General features: G+C 41.2%; 1 protein-coding gene across 2 annotated transcripts in view; it reads left to right on the top strand.

Annotated features, from left to right (window-relative positions):
* The window catches only part of VIRMA (vir like m6A methyltransferase associated), a 94,330-nt gene extending 79,401 nt beyond the window's left edge, over positions 1-14,929 (top strand). Inside the window, exons 18-24 of one of the 2 annotated variants that reach the window (XM_053558633.1) lie at positions 3,542-3,694; positions 4,139-4,299; positions 5,415-5,511; positions 8,071-8,237; positions 8,696-9,027; positions 12,447-12,590; positions 14,589-14,929. In XM_053558633.1, coding sequence (XP_053414608.1) covers positions 3,542-3,694; positions 4,139-4,299; positions 5,415-5,511; positions 8,071-8,237; positions 8,696-9,027; positions 12,447-12,590; positions 14,589-14,743 — 1,209 coding nt within the window. In that variant the 3' untranslated portion in view covers positions 14,744-14,929. The remainder of the gene's footprint in view (positions 1-3,541; positions 3,695-4,138; positions 4,300-5,414; positions 5,512-8,070; positions 8,238-8,695; positions 9,028-12,446; positions 12,591-14,588) is intronic. The other variant, XM_053558634.1, reaches the window with a different exon arrangement.
* Positions 14,930-23,702: the final 8,773 nt, after the last annotated feature.

The raw sequence follows: 23,702 nt of genomic DNA, 5'->3' as shown, positions 1-23,702 counted from the left end.
ATTTTCTTTTATTTCCCTTTTCTTATTGAATTAACTAGAAATTCAGGACAATGTTGAAAGAGCGGCAATAGGGGGATGTTCCTGCCTTGTTCCTGATCTTAGCAAGAAAACTGCGTTTTCACCATTCAGTGATGTTAGTTAGCCTTAGGTTTTTTTTTTTTTAATATGTTCTTTATCAAGTTAAAGAAGTTCCTTTCTGTATTACTAGTTTGCTGTATTTTTATCAAGAATGGGTGTTAGATGTTTGTTAAATGCTTTTCTTGTATTAATATGATCATGTGGCTTTGATGGTAATAGAATACATTATTTTAATTTATATTCTGTTATTTTTGGGACATGGTCTCACTTTGTCACCCTGTTGAGCTCAAGCAATTCTCTTCCCTCAGCCTTCCAAGTAGCTGGGACTACAGCCACCCTCCACAATGCCCAGCTATTCTGGCTCAGACTTAAGTAACATAAGCTCAGGCGATCCACCTGCCTCGGCCTCCCAGAGTGCTAGGATTACAGGTGTGAGCCACCGTGCCAAGCCCATTAGTTGATTTTAGATTGTGGAACCAGCCTTGCATACATGGGATAAATCCCACTTTGCTAATAGAATTATTAATTGCTGTTTGGTAATTGTTAATGTTTTATTGACAATGTTTGCATCTGTTTACATGAGAAATAATTGGCTTATAGTTTTCTTGTAATATTTTTTCAACATTTATGTACGTATGTATGTATTTATTTATTAAGACAGTCTTACTTTGTCATCTTGGGTAGAGTGCTGTGGCATCATAGCTCACAGCAACCTCAAACTCTTGGGCTCAAGTAATTTCTCTTGCTTGAGCTCCGCAGTAGCTGGGACTATAGACACCTGACACAATGCCTGGCTATTTTTAGAGACAGGGTCTTGCTCTTGCTCAGACCTAAGCAAACTCCTGAGCTCAAGCAATCCACCCACCTCCACCTCCCAGACTGCTAGGATCACAGGTGTGAGCCACTGCACTTGGTCTTTTTTCAACCTTTAAAGGACAGTTTCTTTAAAGCGAACTCTTCACTAGCTGTTCCTATTTGTGTACTCTGATTATTTTTAACTTATTATTTTTTAAATAAAGCATGAGCTAGGGCCAGGCGCAATGGCTCACACCTGTAATCCCAACACTCTGGGAGGCCAAGGTGGGTAGATTGCCTGAACGCACATGTTTGAGACCAGCCTGAGCCAGATTGAGACCTCTGTCTCTAAAAATAGCTGGGTGTTATGTTGGGCACCTGTGGTACCTGGTACTCAGGAGGCTAAGGCAAGAGAATCACTTGAGTGCAAGAGTTAGAGATTGCTGTGAACTATGACACTACAGCACTCTACAAAGTGAGACTGTCTCAAAAATAAAAAAGCATGGGGTAGACCACTTACCAACCTACCCCTCACACTTTTCAGTGGAGCAAATAAAATCTTTAAAGACTGAATGTTGATTGAATTTCTCATTAAAGTTGTATTTCCCGGGGCAGCACCTGTGGCTCAGTGAGTAGGGCGCCGGCCCCATATGCCGAGGGTGGCGGGTTCGGACCCAGCCCCGGCCAAACTGCAACAGAAAAATAGCCGGGCGTTGTGGCATGCGCCTGTAGTCCCAGCTGCTCGGGGGGCTGAGGCAAGAGAATCGTGTAAGCCCAAGAGTTAGAGGTTGCTGTGAGCCATGTGACGCCATGGCACTCTACCCGAGGGCGGTACAGTGAGACTCTGTCTCTACAGAAAAAAAAAAAAAGTTGTATTTCCTTCTCCTTAACACAATGTAAATCACTTCCTCAGTCTAGTATTTTCTGAAAGGAGTGTGCTTCATGTACAATGTCAGTTTGAGTGGGATTTTGTTAAGAATAATTTTCATTTACTCTTCATTGATAGTTGCTCAGTTATAGGACAAATGATATGAACCCCAAATGAAATTTTATTTTATTATTATTATTATTTTTTTTAGAGATAGAGTTGCACTTTATTGCCCTCCATAGAGTGCCATAGCGTCACAGCTCACAACAATCTCCAGCTCCTGGGCTTAGGCGAGTCTCTTGCCTCAGCCTCCCGAGTAGCTGGGACCACAGGTGCCCGCCACAACACTCGGCCATTTTTTGTTGCAGATTGGCCACAGCCAGGTTTGAACCTGCCACCCTCAGTATATGAGGCTGGCACCCTACTCACTGAGCCACAGGCGTCGCCCTCCAAATGAAATTTTAATTGTTTATCCCTTTTTTTTTTTGACTTTCACTCAGTTGATGTCATGGCTCACAGCAACCTCAACCTCTTGGGCTCAGGTTATTCTCTTGCCTTACCCTCCCGAGTTGCTGGGACTACAGGCATCTGCCACAATGCCTGGCTATTTTTATTGACGGGGTCTCACTCTTATTCCGGCTGGTCTGGAACTCCTGAGCTCATGCAATCTGCCCACTTCGGCCTCCTAGAGTTTTGGGATAACAGGCGTGAACCACCACATCTGGCATTTATCCTCATCTTAAAATAAAAATTCTGCATCTAGGGCAGTGCCTGTTGCTCAGTGGGTTGGGCGCCAGCCACATACACCTAGGCTGGTGGGCTTGAACCCGGCCCGGGCCAACTAAACAAGAATGGCAACTGCAACCAAAAAATAGCTGGGTATTGTGGTTTTTGCCTGTAGTCCCAGCTACTTGGGACTTGAATGAACAAGAGAATAGTGCAAGCCCAAGAGTTTGAGGTTGCTGTGAGCTGTGATGCGGTGTGTACACGTTTATTTTTTTTTCTTACTCCTTAGAAACAGGCCTGTGTTCTAAAGATTTGAAACTTTAGGTGGGTACATGACTCTGCCATAAGGAAGTATTCTTTCATATGTGACCAAATCAAGATTTATCTTGCTGTATTGTTTTCTTGTACTGAACTCTATAATTCATTCTGTTATGTAGCATACTTGTTAAAAGCAGAAATTGATTGTTTGCCTTATCTTTGTTTTGTCAGTTCTTTGTTATAGCAGGCATTTTATTAATGCTTAAGCCTCAATTTGTGTTACATGTCCTACATGTGCTAGTGTTATTTGCCATTGTTTTTTGCCCTGGGTAGAGTGCTGTAGCATCACAGCTCACAGCAACCTCAAACTCTTGGGCTTAAGCGATTCTCTTGCCTCAGCCTCCCAAGTAGCTGGGGCTACAGGTGCCTGCCACAATGCCCAGCTGTTTTTTTTTGTGGCAGTTGTTATCGTTGTTTTAGCTGGCCCAGGCTGGGTTTGAACCCGCTACCCTCGGTGTATGTGGCTGGTGCCCTGCCCACTGAGGTACGGGTGCTGCCTGCCATTGGATTTTTTTGTTGAGAAATCTAGTGTCAGTAAATTAAATATATGTGTTTACCTATTTATTTTGTGAGTCTTATTTAAAGAAAGCTTACTTCATCTTTGAACTAAATCCTACTTAAAACTAGCCATTTCTACTGATACAAAACCAAAACATTGAAGGAAAGATTGCAGCATATGGCTTAAATATCTGAATGTTTAGTATCTTCTGTGCAAATTTCTCTGCTCTTAAATTAATTTGTGTGTGACATTTACAGGGATGTTGTGGAGAAGATAGTGGTCTCATGGAAGTAGAGGGAGCTCATCCAACACGGACGATGAGTATTAATGCTGCAGAATTAAAACAGCTTCTACAAAGCAAAGAAGAAAGTTCAGAAAATTTGATCCTTGAACTAGAGAAGCTTGTTTTGGTAAAAAAGTCAAAAAAAACTAGAGCATTCCTGAGACTATTTTCTTCTTAGTTTGATTAGTGCAAGTATTTCTTAGTGATCTTTGTAAAAATAGTGAATCCTTATCTAGATATTTGTAGCATTTCAAATAACCCATTGAGTTAATAGTTGGGAGCAAAGCCTTCCATTCGTTATGAATCTTAAAGCATAAAGGAAACCTTTCTGAATTATCTCTTCTTTGGATGCATGGTGCCCCCTGCTGCTGTATTTAGAAATAAAATGACAAGTGTTTTGGTGTTTGTTTTATTTTACTAAGTGTACGTGTTAAGTTGATAATTTCTGGATAATGTTCCATATTTAATATGAATGAAATAACATAGTCTTTCTACTAAAGTATCAATAGATTGTGGCGTAAATGTTCCAATTTTATTTGCACCTTCTTATTCTGCTTTTATTTGTATCTAGGAACATTCAAAAGATGATGATAATCTGGATTCCTTGTTGGACAATGTAGTTGGACTTAAGCAGATGCTGGAGTCATCAGGTGATCCTTTACCTCTCAGTGACCAGGATGTAGAGCCAGTACTTTCAGCTCCAGAATCTCTCCAGAATCTGTTTAATAATAGGTAAAACAAACATGTTTTGCGATTGAGTAGATATTGTTTATTTAATGTCTACAGTGTAGAGAGGGTCAGTAAACTTTTTCCATAAAAGCGTCAGTAAAAATTCTAGGCTCTGCAGGCCCCTATTGCATATTCTTCTTTGTTTTTCATTTATTAAAATATGCAAACCATGCACAGCTTTGTGGGCAATATAAAAATAGGCCTTGCAGGGCAGCACCTGTTTCTCAGTGGGTAGGGCGCCGGCCCCATATACCAAAGGTGATGGGTTCGAACCCAGCCCCAGCCAGCTGCAACAAAAATAGCCAGGCTGTTGTGGCAGGTGCCTGTAGTCTCAGGTACTCGGGAGGCTGAGGCAAGAGAATCACCCTAGCCCAAGAGCTGGAGGCTGCCGTGAGCTGTGACGCCTCAGCACTCTACTGAGGGCGACAAGGTGAGACTCTGTCCCCCACCCCCACCCCCCAAAATGGGCTATAGTTTACTGATCCCTGATCTAAAAGATATATACCTCTTAACCATAATGATCATTCAATATGATAGAATTAGTCTCTGTACTAAGAAAAATACATATGAGCAATTTCTGTACAGACTGGTACAGTGCAGTAAACTTGCCATAGGAAATAAAATCAGAGCTTTGATTCAGAAAGTTCTGAATTTGACACAGTAGCATTAGTTTCCAAGATACTGCTTTTTCAGGATATTTAATACCCATATACTTTTGGGGTTTGGGGTTTTTCTATTTATTTATTTAGAGATAGAATCTCACTCTGTCATCCCAGGTAGAGTTAAGTGCCAAAATCACTGCAACTTTCATCTCCTGGGCTCAAGCAATCTTCCTGTCTGAGCCTCCCAAGTAGCTGGGACAACAGGTCCGCATCACAATACCCAGCTAATTTTTCTACTTTTAGTAGAAGTGGCTCTCACTCTTGTTCAGGCTATATTCTTGAACTCCTGAACTCAAGTGATGCCCGCCTTGGCCTCCCAGAGTGCAAAGATTATAGGTGTGAGCCACCATGCCTGACCTCTGCAGGATTACGTTTTAATTATGCCATAGATATATTAAAGCTAAAATATTTGATTTTGGAATTCTGCTTTTCACCAAATAACTTTTTTTATTCTAGGACTGCGTACGTGCTAGCTGATGTAATGGATGATCAGTTGAAATCTATGTGGTTTACTCCTTTTCAGGCTGAAGAGATTGATACAGATCTGGACTTGGTATAAATTATTTTATTACAACATATTTAGAAAAAAGTTTAGTTTGTTTTTTTTTTTGTGTATTGTTAGCATTATAAGAATGTACATATTTATAAGGCTGTTAAAGTCTGCTTGGGGAACATTCCAACATTATTTTTATACCTGTTGCCCTGGTTGGAGGGCAGTGGTCTCATCATAGCTCACTGCAGTCTCGAACTGTGGGGCTGAGACAGTGATGTTCCTGCCTCCGCCTCCCAGAGAGCTAGAATTACTCTCTGTGAGCTACTATGCCTGGCCTTTCAATTTTCTGTGTTACTTGTTTTGCTTCTTTCCAGTCAGTGATCTGTATTTTGAGAATGTGACTTTTTTTTTTTTTTTTTTTTTTTTGAGACAGAGCTTCAAGCTGTCACCCTGGGTAGAGTGCTGTGGCATCACAGCTCATAGCAACTTCCAACTCCTGGGCTCAAGCGATTTCCTGTCTCCACCTCCCAAATAGCTGGGACTACAGGCACCCTCCACAATGCCTGGCTATTTTTTGGTTGCAGCCATCATTGTTGTTTGGCAGGCCCAGGCTGGATTCGAACCCGCCAGCTCAGGTGTATGTGTCTGGTGCCTTAGCTGCTTGAGCCACAGGCGCCGAGCCTTGAGAATGTGACTTTTAAGGAAAAGTTACCTTTTTTGATAATTTCTTGGAAGCATTTTGTTTTCTTGTATTGGCAATATATAGAGAAAAGTATTTCACAAAATAGCTGTTCATGCATTTGAGTTTAAAGCAAGGAATAGTGTGATATCTGCTCTATTTTAGGAGATTAAAATGATTTTTTCTTATTATACCACATACTGGTTATTTTCTTTTTCTTTTCTTTTCTTTTTTTTTTTTTGAGATAGAGTCTCACTCTGTTGGTCTGGGTAGAGTGCTGTGGCATCGTAGCTCACAGCAACCTTAAATTCTTGGGCTTAAGCCTTAGCCTCACAGGTAGCTGGGACTATAGGGCGCCTGCTACAACACCTGGATATTTTTAGAGATGGGTCTTGCACTTCTCAGGCTGGTCTTGAACTCCTGAGCTCATGCTATCTACCTGCCTCAGCCTCCGAGAGTGCTGGGATTACACTCTTATTTTCTTGATCAAAGAAACATGCTAGTGTTAACCCTGTACAGTAAAACTAAAAGGATTATTTGCTTCATATTTAAGGTATATTTAGTGTGTTGAATTTCTTTTTAGTGCAAATTGTGCAGTGATTCTTTATAACTGTGCTGTCCAGTAGAACTTTATGCATTGAGAGAAATGTTTTGCAGTTTGCCCGGTCCAATACAGTAGCTAATAGCCTCAAGTGACCATTGCACAATTAAAATGTGACTAGTGTGACTAAAGGACTGAATTTTATTTTGATTTAATTTTTCTTTTTTTAAAAAAATATCCTTTGCGCCTCAGCCCCTGTAGCTCAAGTGGCTAAGATACTGGCCACATACACCAGAGCTGGCGGGCTTAAATCCAGTCCAGGCCTGCCAAACAGCAATGACAACTACAACCAAAAACTGGCTGGGTGTGTGGCGGGTGCCTGTAGTCCCAGCTACTTGGGAGACTGAGGCAAGAGAATCACTTAAGCCCAGGAGTTGGAGGTTGCTGTGAGCTGTGATGCCATGGCACTCTACCCGGGGCGATAGCTTGAGTCTCTGTCTCAAAAAAATAAATAAATATATATATATATATATATATATATATATATCCTTTGGATATTTCCATATTTTTATTTAATTTTAATTAATTTAAAGAGTTGTATGTAGTTTGTGGCTACCATTTTGGGCAGCATGGTCTAAAATATTTGGTAGAAGTTTTTTGTTTGTTTTGTTTTTGTTGTTGTTGTTGTTTGTTTTTTAAGACCGAGTCTCACTCTGTTGCTTGGGGTTGAGTGCCGTGGCATCTCAGAGGGTTTTGCTCTTGCTTAGGTTGATCTAAAATTCCTGAGCTTAGGCAACCCACCTACCTTGGCCTCCCCAATTGCTAGGATTATAGGTGTGAGCCACCATGCCCAGCTGGAAATTGTATTTTTAATAACTGTATATCGAATCACAACTGTCTAGTAATGATAATTGTGAAATTTTAGATCACTTAAATTTGATAATTTGAGTAAAACCTAAGTGAACTGAATTTTGATTTCTCTGAAATTTAACTTGAACCTCTTTAAATGTATAAAGCTTTTGAAGAATCTGGCACAGAGTTTTTTTTATAACAGAAATGTTGACTATACAAGGCTGGCTGACTTGTTATTTTCAGATTTTTTTGGACAGGTTCCCAGTGTTCATGTATTTAGAGAAATATTAGGTTCCTGTTAGGTCTCCTAGATTAATAGCCCTGCTTTGAAGAACCCTACCAAAAAAAAAGTACCTAGATTTCTAAGAGTTTTTTTGCTTATTTGTTTTTGTTTCTTAGTAATTATCAATGATGTTACTTTTTGGAAAGCTAAGGGAAAGAGATACATCAGTAATTTATTTCTTATGAGAGTCAATAATTTCTGTAGTCAAATGTTATATTAGTAGTTACATTCAAATTGTGTTTTATTTCATTTTTATGACTGCAGGTAAAGGTTGACTTAATTGAACTCTCTGAAAAATGCTGCAGTGATTTTGATTTGCACTCAGAATTAGAGCGCTCATTTTTGTCAGAACCATCATCTCCTGGAAGAACCAAAACTACTAAAGGATTCAAACTTGGGAAGCACAAGCATGAGACCTTTATAACTTCAAGGTAAATTTTATTCTGCTGAAGATCTTAATTGTGGTCATATAAGCTTATTTATTTTAATATATTTTGAGACGGACATAAGGCTATTAAACAAAGTAGGACGTTGACAAAGCACTCAAATCATGAATGTTGTTTGGATTTGTTTTTAAACATAATTTTATAGACATACCAGTATATATATTTGTTACATTGTTTTTTACAAGATTTTAGAAGGCTTGAATAGGAAGTGACCTGGATTATTTAGAATCATTGTTATGCATATCAATATAAATATAAGTAGCATTCTTAGCTAGTTTGTTGGACTATGTCAGAAAGTAAGATAGATACTTGCAAAGTTAACAGAATTAAAATAAGAAAAAATTGAAATCTAGGTTTCAGTATTATAAAGTTGGACTATAATGTTTTCACTTGGAAATCTGAAAAAAAGAAAAATTTTTCATGGAGTGTTTTTGTTTTAATAGTGGAAAATCTGAGTACATTGAACCTGCCAAACGAGCTCATGTTGTGCCACCACCAAGAGGAAGGGGCAGGGGAGGATTTGGACAGGGTATACGACCTCATGATATTTTTCGCCAGAGAAAACAGAACACAAGTAGACCACCATCTATGCATGTGGATGACTTTGTTGCAGCTGAAAGTAAAGAAGTAGTCCCTCAAGATGGAATACCTCCACCAAAACGACCACTCAAAGTATCACAGAAGATTTCTTCTCGTGGTGGGTTTTCAGGCAGTCGAGGAGGACGGGGTGCTTTCCACAGTCAGAATAGGTTTTTCACACCACCTGCTTCAAAAGGTAATGACTAACAGGTTAGAATATTGGAATATAACGAAATTAAATGGAAGTGATTCTGATAGAAGAGATTCAGATAAAGTATTTTCCTTTACAGTTGAACTGTCTGTAGATCAGTGGTACTATTTGCATGGTCCTCTGTTGTATAAAAGGAGGAGACCTTTTTTTTAAAGTTACCCTTTGATAAATTGCATTTTAGTGATGAATTTAAAAGAAATCTTGGCTGATTATTTCCTTTTTACATTGAGAGCTTTATTCTTTCTGAGTAGCATCCATATGTTATTTTCACAATTATACTTATCAATAATTTCCTTAGGATTGTTCGTATATTTCACCATTATTTCATTTAATCTGCTTACTTCATAGTATTATATTTAATCTGTTTTTTGTTTGTTTGTTTTTTTGTAGAGACAAGAGTCTCACTGTACCGCCCTCGGGTAGAGTGCCGTGGCGTCACACGGCTCACAGCAACCTCTAACTCTTGGGCTTATGCTATTCTCTTACCTCAGCCTCCCAAGCAGCTGGGACTACAGGCGCCTGCCACAACGCCCGGCTGCTTTTTTTTTTTGTTGTTGTTGCAGTTTGACCGGGGCTGGGTTTGAACCCGCCACCCTCTGCATATGGGGCCGGCGCCCTACTCACTGAGCCACAGGCGCCGCCCTAATCTGTTTTAAATTGTTTCAAGATTTGAGAAACTGAAATACTTAAAGAAATTATATGGATTGATGACGTGTTTTCACACCAGCTGAGAGTGGGTGTTTTCACACCAGGAGAGTGGGAGTGAAAGAGAACAGGAGTTTACATTAATAGCAAACACTTAGGGGTTTCAGTAACTATTATAGACACTTTACATATAATACCCTCACATCCTCATGATGTAGATTCTCTTAGTACCCTCACTGCAGAAGAGAAATTTTTTTTTAAATTTGGAACAGAGTCTCACTTTGTCACCCTTGGTAGAGTGCCCTGGCCTCATCATAGCTCATAGCAACCTCAAACTCCTGGGCTTAAGTGATCCTCTTGCTTTAGCCTCCCAACTAGCTGGAACTACAGGTGCCCACCACTATGCCCACCTATGTTTCTTTTTTAGAAACTCTGGCTCAGGGTGGTCTCGAACTCCTGAGCTCAAGCAGTCCACCCACCTTGGCCTCCCAAAGTGCTGGGACAGAAGAGAAAATTGTCAGCTGACCAGGACACATAAATATAAGTGGCAGAACCAGTAATTGAACTTTAGCAATCTGGCTTTAGAGCCTTTGCTCTTAAACACTGTGTCATGTTGTCTGCTGTGTAGTAAATGTAGTGTATTCAGCTTATATAATTTTTTTTTTTTTTTTTTTTTTATCAGAATAAGTCTTACTATGTCGCCCTCAGTAGAGTGCTCTGGCGTCATAGCTCACAACAACCTTGAACTCTTGCACTTAAGTGATTCTCTTGCCTCAGCCTCCCAAGTAGCTGAGACATCAGGTGCCCGCCACAACGCCTGGCTATTATTTTTGTTGTAGTTGTCATTGTTGTTTAGCTCGCCCGGGCCAGGTTCAAACCCACCAGCCTGGATGTATGTGGCCGGCACCCTACCCACTGAGCTATGGGCTCTGCCAGCTTATAGAATTTTAGTTTCTCTTCCATTACCTTTTATTTTTTTTTAAGAGACAGAGTCTCACTTTATCGCCCGTGGTAGAGTGCAGGGGCGTCACAGCTTGCAGCAATCTCCAGCTCTTGAGCTTAGGCGATTCTCTTGCCTCAGCTTCCCAAGTAGTTGGGACTACAGGTGCCTGCCACCACGCCTGGCTGTTTTTTTTTTGTTGCAGTTTGGCAGGATCCAGATTCAAACCTGCCACCGTCGGTATATGGGGCTGGCGCCCTACTCACTGAGCCACAGATGCTGCCTGTCTTTCATTACTTTTTGGGGTCCCTCCCTCTTCCCCTTTCTACCCAGGAGATAGAGTCTTAGTCACCCAGTCTGGAGTGCGGTTGTGCAATCAGAACTCAAACTGTTTGTATCCTCAAACTCCTATGCTTAAGCATTCCTCCCCCACCTTAGCCCCCTTAGCTACTACAACTATAGGCATGTGCCACTATGCCTGGCTAATTTCTTAATATTTTGTAAGGATGGGGTCTCACTATGTTGCCCAGATGAAGCTGGTCTCAAAGTTGTGACCTCAAGAAATCAATCTTCAGGGCCACTCCTGTGGTTCAGTGCGTAGGGCGCCAGCCCCATATACTGAGGGTGGTGGATTCAAACCCAGCCCCGGCCAAATTGCAACAAAAAAATAGCCGGAGTTGTGGGCGCTTGTAGTCCCAGCTACTCAGGAGTCTGAGGCAAGAGAATCACCTAAGCCTAGGAGTTGGAGGTTGCTGGGAGCTGTGTGATGCCATGGCACTCTACTGAGAGTGATAAAGTAAGACTCTGTCTCTACAAAAAAAAAAAAAAGATCAATCTTTGGGTGGCGCCTGTGGATCAATGGATAGGGTGCTGGCCCCATATACCAAGGGTGGTGGGTTCAAACCTGGTCCTGATCAAGCTGCAACAGAAAAATAGCCGGGCATTGTGGTGGGCACCTGTAGTCCCAGCTACTCTGGAGCTGAGGCAAGAGAATCACCTAAGCCCAGGAGTTGGAGGTTGTTGTGAGCTACATGACGCCAAGGCACTCTACCCAGGGCGATGAAGTGAGACCCTGTCTCTACCAAAAAAAAAAAAAGAAAAGAAAAAAGAAATCAATCTTCCTGTCTTGGCCTTCCAAAGAGTTGGAATTATAGGCATGAGACACTGCACCTGGCCCTATGACTTTTAAATATTAAGAAAAACCAATCAAATCTTTTTTTTTTTTTAGAGACAGAGTTTCACTCCATTGCCCTCCGTAGAGTGCTGTGGCGTCATAGCTCACAGCAACCTCCAGCTCTTGGGCTTAGGCAATTCTCTTGCCTCAGCCTACAGTAGCTGGGACTACAGGGACCAGTCAAATCTTTTTTTTTTTTTTTTTTTTTGAGACAGACTCTTATTATGTCACCCTCAGTAGAGTGCTGTGGCATTACAGCTCACAGCAACCTCAAACTCTTGGGCTTAAGCGATTCTCTTGCCTCAGTCTCCCAAGTACCTGGGACTACAGGCGCCTGCCAGAACACCCAGCTATTTTTTTTGTTGCAGTTGGTTGTTTTTTTTTTTTTTTTTTTTTGGCCAGGGCTAGGTTTGAAGCCGCCACCTCCGGCATATGGGACCGGCGCCCTACTCCTTAAACCACAGGTGCCGCCCCCGCAGTTGTCTTTGTTGTTTAGCTGGCCCAGGCCAGGTTCGAAACCGTCACCCTCGATGTATGTGTCCGGTGCAGTAACCACTGTGCTATGGGCACCCAGCCTGTCAAATCTTTTTTAATCCAATTGAAGTTGTGAAAACAGTAGATTTTGATTGTGTTGTTTGTGTTTAGGAAACTACAGTCGTCGGGAAGGAACAAGAGGTTCCAGTTGGAGTGCCCAGAATACTCCTCGAGGAAATTACAATGAAAGTAGAGGAGGCCAGAGCAATTTTAACAGGGGCCCTCTTCCACCATTACGACCACTTAGTTCTACAGGTATATCTTCTTCCTACTTGGTACTGCCGAGAGAAGGAAAGTGAATTACTCCTTTTCAAGTTGTTGAATATCATATTCACTTGAATCCTATGCATGTCCACAATTTAAATTACTAATAGCTTACTATGACTGAATGCCTTACTGATAACATAAGCGGGCAATTAATGTATATTTTATACTATATTCTTACAATAATGTAAGTTAGAGAAAATAAAATGTTACTAACATCATAAGGAAGAGGAAATATATTTGCTATTCATTAAGTGGAAAAGAATCATGATAAAGGTTATCACATTGAGTAGTCTGAGGAAGAGGAGAAGTGGGGTAGTTGTTTGGTCTTGCTGTTTTGGGTAATAGAAGTGGAGAAAAATCCATGTATAAGTGGACCCACACAGTTCAAGCTTGTATTGTACAACATCAGCTGTACTCTGATTCTATACTCTTATTTGAGAATATTTTGGAATTCTAAAATTCTAAAGTTTATATCCATGAATAACATCCCGTGTACATTTTCTATAAAAGTAATCAAATTTTGGGCGGCGCCTATGGCTCAGTGAGTAGGGCGCCGGCGGCTCAGTGAGTAGGGCGCCGGCCCCATATACCGAGGGTGGAGGGTTCAAACCCAGCCCCGGCCAAACTGCAGCAAAAAAATAGCCGGGCGTTGTGGCAGGCACCTGTAGTCCCAGCTACTCGGGAGGCTGAGGCAGAAGAATTGCCTAAGCCCAGGAGTTGGAGGTTGCTGTGAGCTGTGTGACGCCACGGCACTCTACCTAGGGCAATAAAGTGAAACTCTGTCTCTCCAAAAAAAAAAAAAAAAGTAATCGAATTTTGAGATTCTGAACTGTGCGTGTAATTTGAATAATTTCAAGGTGATGGTGCTCCATTTTTATATTTCATTAATGAAATCCAATTATTAAGGTACCTCTTTTTGACCACAATGTATTTTAATAACAGAAATCTTTAATCATATAGCATATTCTTTGTTTGTTTATAGTATTGTCTTTGGCATATAAATATATAACCTCTTTTTTCTAAAATATTACAGGATTTTGCTCATCATGAGTAGCTTTTAGTTTCAAGTGCACATTTTAAAAAATAACAGTTCAGGTTCAGCGCCTGTAGCTCAAGCGGCCAGGGCGCCAGCCGCATACACCAGAGCTAGTGGGTTCGAATCCAGCCCAGGCCTGCCAAACAACGACAACTACAACCTAAAAATAGCCAGGCGTTGTGGCGGGCGCCTGTATTCCCAGCACTTGGGAAGCTGAGGCAAGAGAATTGCTTAAGCCCAGGAGTTGGAGGTTGCTGTGACATGTAATGCCACACCATGCTACCCAGGACGACAGCTTGAGGCTCTGTCTCAAAAAAAAAAAAAACACAAAACACGGGCGGCGCCTGTGGCTCAGCGGGTAGGGTGCCGGTCCCATATGCCGGAGGTGGTGGGTTCAAACCCAGCCCCGGCCAAAAAAAAAACAAAAAAAAAAAAAAAAAAACACAACAGTTCAATTGGTGATTTAATTCTCACATATCATACAGTTCATCTGTTTAAAGTGTACAGTTCAGTAATCTTTAGGACATTCATAGAGTTTGCACATGAGTTTTATTTTTATTTTTTATTTATTTTTATTTTTTTTGAGACAGAGCCTCAAGCTGTCACCCTGGGTAGAGTGCTGTGGCATCACAGTTCACAGCAACCTCCAACTCCTGGGCTCAAGCAATTCTCCTGTCTCAGCCTCCCAAATAGCTGGGACCATAGGTGCCCGCTACAACACCCGGCTATTTTTTGGTTGCAGCTGTCATTGTTGTTTGGCGGGCCTGGGCTGATTTCCAACCCGCCAGCTCAGGTGTATGTGGCTGGCGCCTTAGCTGCTTGAGCCATAGGCACCTAGCCTGCACATAAGTTTTAAAAGAGTAATTCTTGGTTTGAGCTCAGTGTCATAGATTGTCTGTACAGGGAAAGGAAAAGATGTTGGAACTAAAACTATACTTTTTCTTTTCTAGGCTACCGTCCAAGTCCTCGGGACCGTGCTTCTAGAGGTCGTGGTGGACTCGGACCTTCCTGGGCTAGTGCAAATAGTGGCAGTGGAGGCTCAAGAGGAAAGTTTGTTAGTGGAGGCAGTGGTAGAGGTCGTCACGTACGCTCCTTTACACGATAAAAATGCTTTGGGGAACATCCTAAGTGTATACGAACATTTCCTGAGGACAATAAAAATAAAATAAGACATCGAAGGACCAATTTAGACTTAGCTATCTGGAGACATCTGAGAGAATATTTTTATCTGAAGAAAGCAGATTTTGTTTGATACTTAACGAGATTTCAATAAAAATCCAAACTTTTTATGATGTTTGTATATATTTTTCCCCTTTTGTATGACTATTTATTTAGAACATTTCTAGGTAGAAAGGGAAAAACTAAGTGACTTGTATATTTTTCTTGCCTAATACACAGATGTTCCCAAACTTTCTTAGCTCATGGCATTCTCTAGTATTTCAGTAATTTTTTCATACCATACGTAGGCCAAAATAAATATCTAATACTTTTCATTAAGCAGTTAGGCCCAATAATTTAATGAGAATATTATGTCTTCGCCACTAGTAACTGCAGACACTGCAGAACATCTCAAACCTTGGGATCAGTATCATTTTCTGTTCTACTCTGCTCCTTGCCCAGTACTTTTTAATCAAACTGTTGAAACCCCATTTTACCAAGATACATTGTTATGAAAAAGAATATAATGTTGAAAATGTAAACTACCTCGAACTAGTAGTATATATGATATCCAATAGATGTTGCTATGTTTTCTTCACAAATTTAAAATACCTTATAACATAAATGCATGTTGATTTACTAAGGTTCCCTGGCATATAGTTTAGGAGCTGTGGCTGTACCAAAAGAAACAAAACACTCCTCTTTTTTACGTTAGAAGGAAATATGAATTTAACTTTGTGTTTTAGCTTTGGACCCAGTAACACTATTTATTATGCAATTATTTAAAGCCTACAATGAGTCATACGCTGATGTTGTTATTTTGGGAATCAAAAACATCTAAAAAAAAGCTGGACTTTATGTACAGAAATAAAGCTTATAACTTTGAGAAAGTAGCCATATTCTCCCCCAAGATATGTCTTAACACACTGAACCTATATATCTGGGATAAAATACAGAACTCTCTTAACAAAAAAAGGAGTGTATGAGTCTCATTCCATACTTTTATCACTCTTTGTTTTGAGAAATGTTTGTTAGTGGAGGTAGTGGTGAATAGAAGTTTCTGTTCATTAGTGTTTCCCTAAGAAAAGCTCAGCTCTAAAGAGTCTGATGATTAAGTGGAAGGTAATGGAAAGTTTTTCATACCTAGTGGCCTCAAAAAACCCAAGTACCATAGTCTGCTCGAGCTGTTACAACAAAATACCGCGGAATGGAACTGCTTAAACAGCAGAAGTTTATTTCTTACAATTCTGGAGACTTGGAAGTTTGAGATCAGGGTGCCAGCATGGTTGGGACTGGAGACAACTGCTTTTTTGCCTTGTACTTACCTGGTCTTTCCTTGGTGTGTGTTTAAAGAGGGAGAGTGGGTGGCCCCCAGAGCTTAGTGGGTAGAGCACCGGCTACATACACCCAGGCTGGCAGGTTTGAACCCTGCTCTGGCCTGCTCAACAACAATGACAACTGCCGACAAAAAAATAGCCGGGCTTTGTGGCAGGTGCCTGTAGTGCCAGCTACTTGGGAGACTGAGGCAAGAGAATCACTTAAGCCCAAGAGTTGGAGGTTGCTGTGAGCTGTGATACCCCGGCACCCTACTGAGGGTGACATAGTGAGACTGTCTCAAAAAAATAATGGTGATTTTGTGTGTTTTCCTCTTAAAAAGGCACTAATCCCATCATGAGATTTCCACCCCCTCATGACCTAATGTAAACCAAATTACCTCCCAAATGTGCCACCTCCTAATACCATTACATTGAGGATTAGGGCTTCAAAATATGAATTTTAGGGAACACATACTCAGCATAACACCAAAATAACCTAAACTTCCTTTAATCCTGAAACCTAAGAGGCTTATCTTCCCTAATGATACATTAGTAGATTTCAAAATTTACCACTAATGTCTGATACAAATACGTGTAAAATTAGTGTTTTCTTAAGTAACTATGTTTTCTTTTTTTTTTTGAGACATTCTCACTTATTAACCCTCCGTAGAGTGCTGTGGTGTCACAGCTCACAGCAACCTCCAAATCCTTGGGCTTAGGCGATTCTCTTGCCGCAGCCTCCCAAGTAGCTGGGATTACAGGCGCCCACCCCTCACCCCGTGATGCCCGGCTATTTTTTTTTTGTTGCAGTTTGGCCGTGGCTGTGTTTGAACCCACCACCCTCAGTATATGGGGCTGGCACCCTACATACTGAACCACAGGTGCCGCCCAGTAACTATGTTTTCTTAAATAGGAGCATGGCTATAAATATATACATATTTTCTTGTTCATTTTTTAGCATTAAACTTAATATAACCTCTGAGAAATATCAGCTGTTTTCTGCTATTTAAGTATCTTCGGTTAATACCCAGTTGTTTGGACAAGTGAAGCTAATTATTACGGAGAAAGCAAATTAAGATCAAGCAAATTTGGGCAGTGCCTGTGGCTCAGTGGGTATGGCCCCAGCCCCATATATGGAGGGTGGCAGGTTCGAACTCAGCCCTGGCGAAACTGCAACAAAAAAATAGCCAGGTGTTGTGGCGGGCGCCTGTAGTCCCAGCTACTTGGGAGGCTGAGGCAAGAGAATTGACTAAGCCCAGGAGTTGGAGGTTGCTGTGAGCTGTGATGCCACAGCATTCTACCGAGGGCTATAAAGTGAGACTGTATCTCTAAAAAAAAAGAAAAAAATCAAGCAAATTCAAAATGTCTCGAGTAGCTGAAAGTCTTAGAAAAAATGAGAAGAGACTGGGTACAGTGGCTCACGCCTGTAATCCTACCGTTCTGGGAGGCCGAGGTGGGTGGATTGCCCATTGCTCACAGGTTCGAGACCAGCCTGAGCAAGAGTGAGACTTCGTCTCTAAAAACAGCCAGGTTATGTGGCAGGCACCTGTATTCCAGGGTACTCGGGAGGCTGAGACAAGAGAATCACTTAATCCCAAGAGTTTGAAGTGGCTATGAGCTATGATGCCATGGCACTCTACTGAAGGTGACAAAGTAAGACTGTTTCAAAAAAAAAAAAAAAAAAATGAGATCTTAACATATTAACCAATCTGGCACTCACATACCACTTAGTCTTTATAACAATTCAGTAAAGAGGTATCATCCTAATTTTACAAATGGTAAAAGCTGGGGAGCTTGACTCAAGTATAGTGGAAACAGTATTTAAAATCAAGTTGGAGCCTATTGCAGTGTCACACACCTCTAGTCCCAGCTACTCAGGAGGCCAAGGTGGGAGGGAGCCCAGGAATTTTGAGTGCAGCCTGGGCACTATAGCAAGACTTCTCTGTCACTAAAAACTAATAAAATAAATAATAAGAAAAGTTGGTTGTTTCCTTATTCCTTTCCATGTTGGAGAGGTAAAAAACTACTTTTTAGGTTAAATGTATTAGAGATTGGACTTGATAATTTATCATATGGAAATAGAGTTCTAGAGACCTAACATTGTGTTTTATTTCAGAAGTGAACCTTGGCTGGGTGTGTTGGCTCATACCTATAATCCTAGCACTTTGAGAGGCTAAGGTGGGTGGATTTCTTGAGCTGAGGAGTTCAAGATGAGCCTGAGCAAGAGTGAGACCCCATCTCTATTAAAAAAAGTAGAAAAGCTAGCCAGTCCTTGTGGTGGGCACCTGTAGTCCCAGCTACTTGGGAGGCTGAGGTAAGAGGATCACTTCTGAGTTTGAGATTGCTGTAAGCTATGACACTACAGCACTCTACCATGTGTGACAGAGTGAGACTGTCTCAAAAAGAAATAAGACATTTCAGGGAATGTTTTGAGTGATAACTGGAAATTAATGAAAAATGCAACATACCTTTGAGAACAAAGATAAACCATAGCACAAGGAGATAGAATGATTTATTTCCTAAGAAGAAGAAAATACTCTGAAATATTGCTATGCTTTATTCACAATGTTGCTGATAGTAGGCCAAGTGTGATGGTTCATGCTGGGCCTGTAGTCCCAGTGCTTTGGGAGGCCAAGATAGGTGGCTTGCTTGAGGCCAGAAGTTCAAGGTTACAGTGAGCATCACTGCACTCCAGCCTCTGTGACAGAGCCAGAGTTCTTTCTTTTCCCTTTTTTTCTTAATAAAAAAAGGACTAGTTAAGATGAAACAATTATGTGTGTAATTTTTATTTTATATATTTATTTTATTTGGCCGGGGCTGGGTTTGAACCCGCCACCTCCAGCATATGGGGCTGGTGCCCTACTCCGTTGAGCCACAGGCACCACCCTGTAATTTTTATTTTTAAATTCAACTACAACAAAAAATGTCTGGTGTTGTGGCAAGCACCTGTTTTCCCAGCTATTTGGGAGGCTGAGGCAAGAGAATTGCTTAAGCCCAAGAGCTTGAGGTTGCTGTGAGCTGTGATGCCATAGCACTCTAGCAAGGGTGACATGATGAGACTGTCTCAAAAAAACAAACAAACAAAAAATCACTAGCCTGGCATTGTGGCAGGTGCCTGTAGACTCAGCTATTTGCAAGGCTGAGGAACGAGGATCGCTTAAGCCCAAGAGTTTGAGGTTGCTGTGAGCCATGATATCACAGCACTCTACCCAGGGTGACAAAGTGAGATTCTGTCTCAAAACACAAGAACAAAAAACAGACTCGGTGCCTGTAGCACAGTGGTTACGGCGCCAGCCACATACACCGAGGCTGGCGGGTTTGAACCTGGCCCGGGCCTGCTAAACAACAATGACAACTGCAACAAAAAAGAGCTGGGCGTTGTGGCAGGTCCCTGTAGTCCCAGCTACTTGGGAGGCTGAGGCAAAAGAATCGATTTAGCCCAAGAGTTTGAAGTTGCTATAAGCTGTGATGCCACGGCACCCTACCAAGGGTGACATAGTGAGACTCTGTCTCAAAAAAAAAAAAACCCACCAAATTTCGTATGTTCTTACTCCTATGTGGGAGCCAAATATTAGAAACAATTGATTTCATGGAGACAGTAGAATGATGGTTACTAGAGGCTGGGATGGGTAGTGGGGAGCAGGAGATAGAATGTGGATGATTAATGGGTGCAAAAATAGAATGAACAATATTTGATAGTATAATAAAGACTATAATCAACAAGTTAGGGAACTCTTTAAAGTAACTGAAAGGATGGAATTGGAATGTTCCCAATAGAAAGAAATGTTAAATGCTTGAGGTGATGAATACCTGATTGGGCTAATTTACATTGTGAGCATGTATCAGATCATATGTACTCCATAAAGATAAACAACTATTGGCGGTGCCTGTGGCTCAAGGAGTAGGGCGCCGGTCCCATATGCCGGAGGTGGTGGGTTCAAACCCAGCCCTGGCCAAAAAAAACAAACAAACAAAAAAAAAAAGATAAACAACTATTATGTACCCATAATAATAATAAACCAAATAATGGGGGATATTCATCTCCTCACCACTTTATCTAGAGAAATTTTGCCTAGTTTTAAGCAATATATTTAAATGGTGCTTTCTTTGGCATTCCTCTTGGAATTCTTGGCTCCTGAATCCCAGGAACATTATGAGTGGGAAGACTGAAAGTCTAAAGCCATATGCCAGTACTGCTAGACTGTTCTTCCTCAAGGGCTTAAGAATTCCCCAACAATCTCTGGAAAAAGGCCAGAGATTTGAGGGGAATAGTTTTAGGCAACAGAATGATTTTACAGTGTGTAGATGATATCCTGATAGCCAGTGAGACTGAAGCTAAATCAAGAAAACATGCTGTAATTGTATTAAATTTATTGCCTGACAGAAGATATAGTGAAAACTGGAGAAGAATTTTCTCGCTGTCAAATTCTTGGAGTTTGAATTATTTCTTGGAAATTGGAACCTCCTCTCAAATTAATTCCCTACCTCTAGTTAGATAGACAGGAGAACCTTATTTGTATAATTATGAATGAGCACGTGATATTTCCCCAAAGTCTGGGACCAGTTCCCAGAGAGGCAGGTAAACAGGAGCAGGTACTATTGGTGCACCCTCTGACTATATTTTTGTCTGTGGGGTCAATGGGAAAAAACCTTTGGGCCAATGATTGTCGAAACAGCTGGACAATGGGAAATGTTTGTTAGAAATCCCTACCTCCCACTTTTCAGTCTAATAGGTCAAAAATTGCTTATTAAACTTGCTCCTAAAATTTCATGAATGAGTAGGAGAATTTTGGGTTGTATTTCTGTTTGGGGGACACTACATCATTATTTCCTAGCAGGGATCCCAGAGGGAGATGGTACTTTTTTTGATACACTTTGCTACCTTGGAGGAGACAGGGTGGCAGCTCAACAATATGTTCTAAAACGTTTCAGATACAAGCCCAACACTTTTCATTCTTCCTCATGCTCCAAATATGTCCCAATTCAGCAGGAAGTGGCCAGACAGATTGATATCCTGATTCCCCACGTTTTATTTAATCCTTTCCCTTAACTAACCACTTGACCTTCTGAGTTGTTTCCTAGAAATGATGGATTTTCTGCCAAAGAAGTTGAGATTCTGAAGGCCCAGGGCAGACTTTCTGATTTCAAGATTTACTATCTCTCTTGACCTGCCCTTAGGTACATGTCACTGCCTTAAAATGCCCATGAGCTCCATTAGTCTAGTTGGGGAGATGGATTTGGGACAGCTTCTTTCCTTTTCCCAACAAGATGTCTGTTGTATTAAAGAAATTTCCTTTCTTTCTTGGCAATCCTCATTGTCTCAATAGTTGGATCTTTGGCCAGATACAGTGGCTCATGCCTATAATCCTAAACACTCTGGGAGGCTGGAGGCAGGTAAATTGCCTGAGCTCACAGGTTTGAGACCAGCCTGAGCCAGAGCAAGACCCCACTTCTAAAAATAGCTGAGCTTCTTGGCAGGCACCTGTAGTCCCAGCTACTTGGGAGGCTGAGGCAAGAGAATCACTTACACCCAAGAGTTGGAGTTTAGCTGTGAGTTCTGACATCACAGCACTCTATCAAGGGTGACAAAAATGAGACTCTGTCTTAGAAAAAAAAAAAAGTTGGATTTTTTGCTATGAGTAAGTAGACCTAGGCAAATTTCCTTGTGATTTTGACAACATTAACACAGTTATAAAAATAAATTTGTATAGCAATTCCTAAGTTTTGCCTTATAAACAAATATAGTTCTCAATAGTTCTTAGTAACATTGTTGATAATTTTTCATTTCCAATAGATTCATTATTACTTTAAAAGCTAAATATAATGCTTCTTCAAAGTGTTTGGCACAGGGTACAGAGATTTATATCTTTTGCAAGGCAGAAAAGAGGATAAACTGATGGTGGAGAAAAAGAAGTAACATTTATTGAGAGCCTGCTCATGCTGCGACTGTGCTAGTCACTTTATAGTGTCACTCTGTGACATCTGTACTAAGTAAGTATGCCTGAAAAAGAAGTAAGCATATAGGTATGCAAGATAACAAGGCACTTTAACGCCAGCTTTGAAGGAGGAGGCACTTTTTTGGAAAAGGCTGAGGGGTTACATGGAATCCCAGCCTGTTTCACACGAAAGCCGTTCTGGAATCACTTTGGTGAAAAGTCATCATCAGCTTGGATTTCCTTTTTATAACTTTTTCCTCATTAAATCTGAATAACTATAACATAAACACAGCCAGACATGATTGGTAAGAAAACTGAGACTCCTGTAAGTTACTTACCTTAGCAAAAAGTCAGTGAGTTCATGGGCAGTGCCTGTAGCTCAAGGGGTCCGACACTGAGGTGGTGGGTTCAAACCCAACCTTGGCCAAAATCTGAAAAAATAAAAGGGAGTTCAGTGTCAGATGAGCCATTTTCTGACTGAGTGCAGTTCTCTCTTCATTTTGCTTTACCGAACTCTATGGCTGGTGCACTGTAGGGCCAGACAAAATTGTTTGGGCTTTCTCACCCACTGTGCTGCTGTTTTCCCTAGATAGTTATAACTACCCTGTTTCCCAAAAAATAAGACAGTGTCTTATTTTAAGGTGTACTCCCAAAGATGTGCTAGGTCTTATTTTCAGGGGACGTCTTATCTTTCCTGTAAGTATGTCTTATTTTCGGAGGATGTCTTATTTTCGGGGAAACAGGGTATACACGGTGATGTCGTGATTACATAACTGCTGCTTAGCACCTTGCCTCTATTATTTCCCCTGGATATAAAGGGGTACAGGACCTTCCGCTTGTGTGGACCTCATATGTAGCTCTCCAGTGCCATGAGCTGAATAAAACATGTTACACTTGCCCTTAGTGCCTAAGTTACACTCTGCTTCTGTCTGAATCAGAACACTTGCATTACATGCACTCAGTTGCATCTGGAACCATACACAGGTGAATGAGGCAGGGTAGAATAGTATGAGCATGATTTCCTAATAGTCTCTGGAATGGGAGGCAACAGTTCCCTGTAGCCCTTGGAATATCTTTTTCTTTAAAATTAAATCAGGAATATCTTTTTTTTTTTTAATTAAATCATAGCTATGTACATTAATGCAATCATGGGGTACAATGTGCTGGTTTTTATACAATTTGAAATATTTTTTTTTTTTTTTTTTTGTAGAGACAGAGTCTCACTGTACCACCCTCGGGTAGAGTGCCCTGGCGTCACACGGCTCACAGCAACCTCTAACTCCTGGGCTTCCGCGATTCTCTTGCCTCAGCCTCCCTAGTAGCTGGGACTACAGGCGCCCGCCACAACGCCCAGCTATTTTTTTTGTTGTTGTTGCAGTTTGACGGGGGCTGGGTTTGAACCCGCCACCCTCGGCATATGGGGCCGGCGCCCTACTCGCTGAGCCACAAGCACCGCCCCAATTTGAAATATTTTAATCGAACTGGTTAATGTAGCCTTCACGGCATTTTCTTAGTTTTTATGTTAAGACATTTATATTGTACACTTACTAAATTTCACATGTATTCTTGTAAGATGCACCGTAGGTGTGGTCCCAATTACCCTCCATCCACCCATTTTACCCCTTCCCTTTTCTTCCTTCTCCCCTTTCCCCAT

The sequence above is a fragment of the Nycticebus coucang genome, chromosome 13 (assembly GCF_027406575.1).
Source record: "Nycticebus coucang isolate mNycCou1 chromosome 13, mNycCou1.pri, whole genome shotgun sequence".
NCBI classification, from domain to species: Eukaryota; Metazoa; Chordata; class Mammalia; order Primates; family Lorisidae; genus Nycticebus; species Nycticebus coucang.
This window is presented reverse-complemented; position numbering and strand designations above follow the sequence as displayed.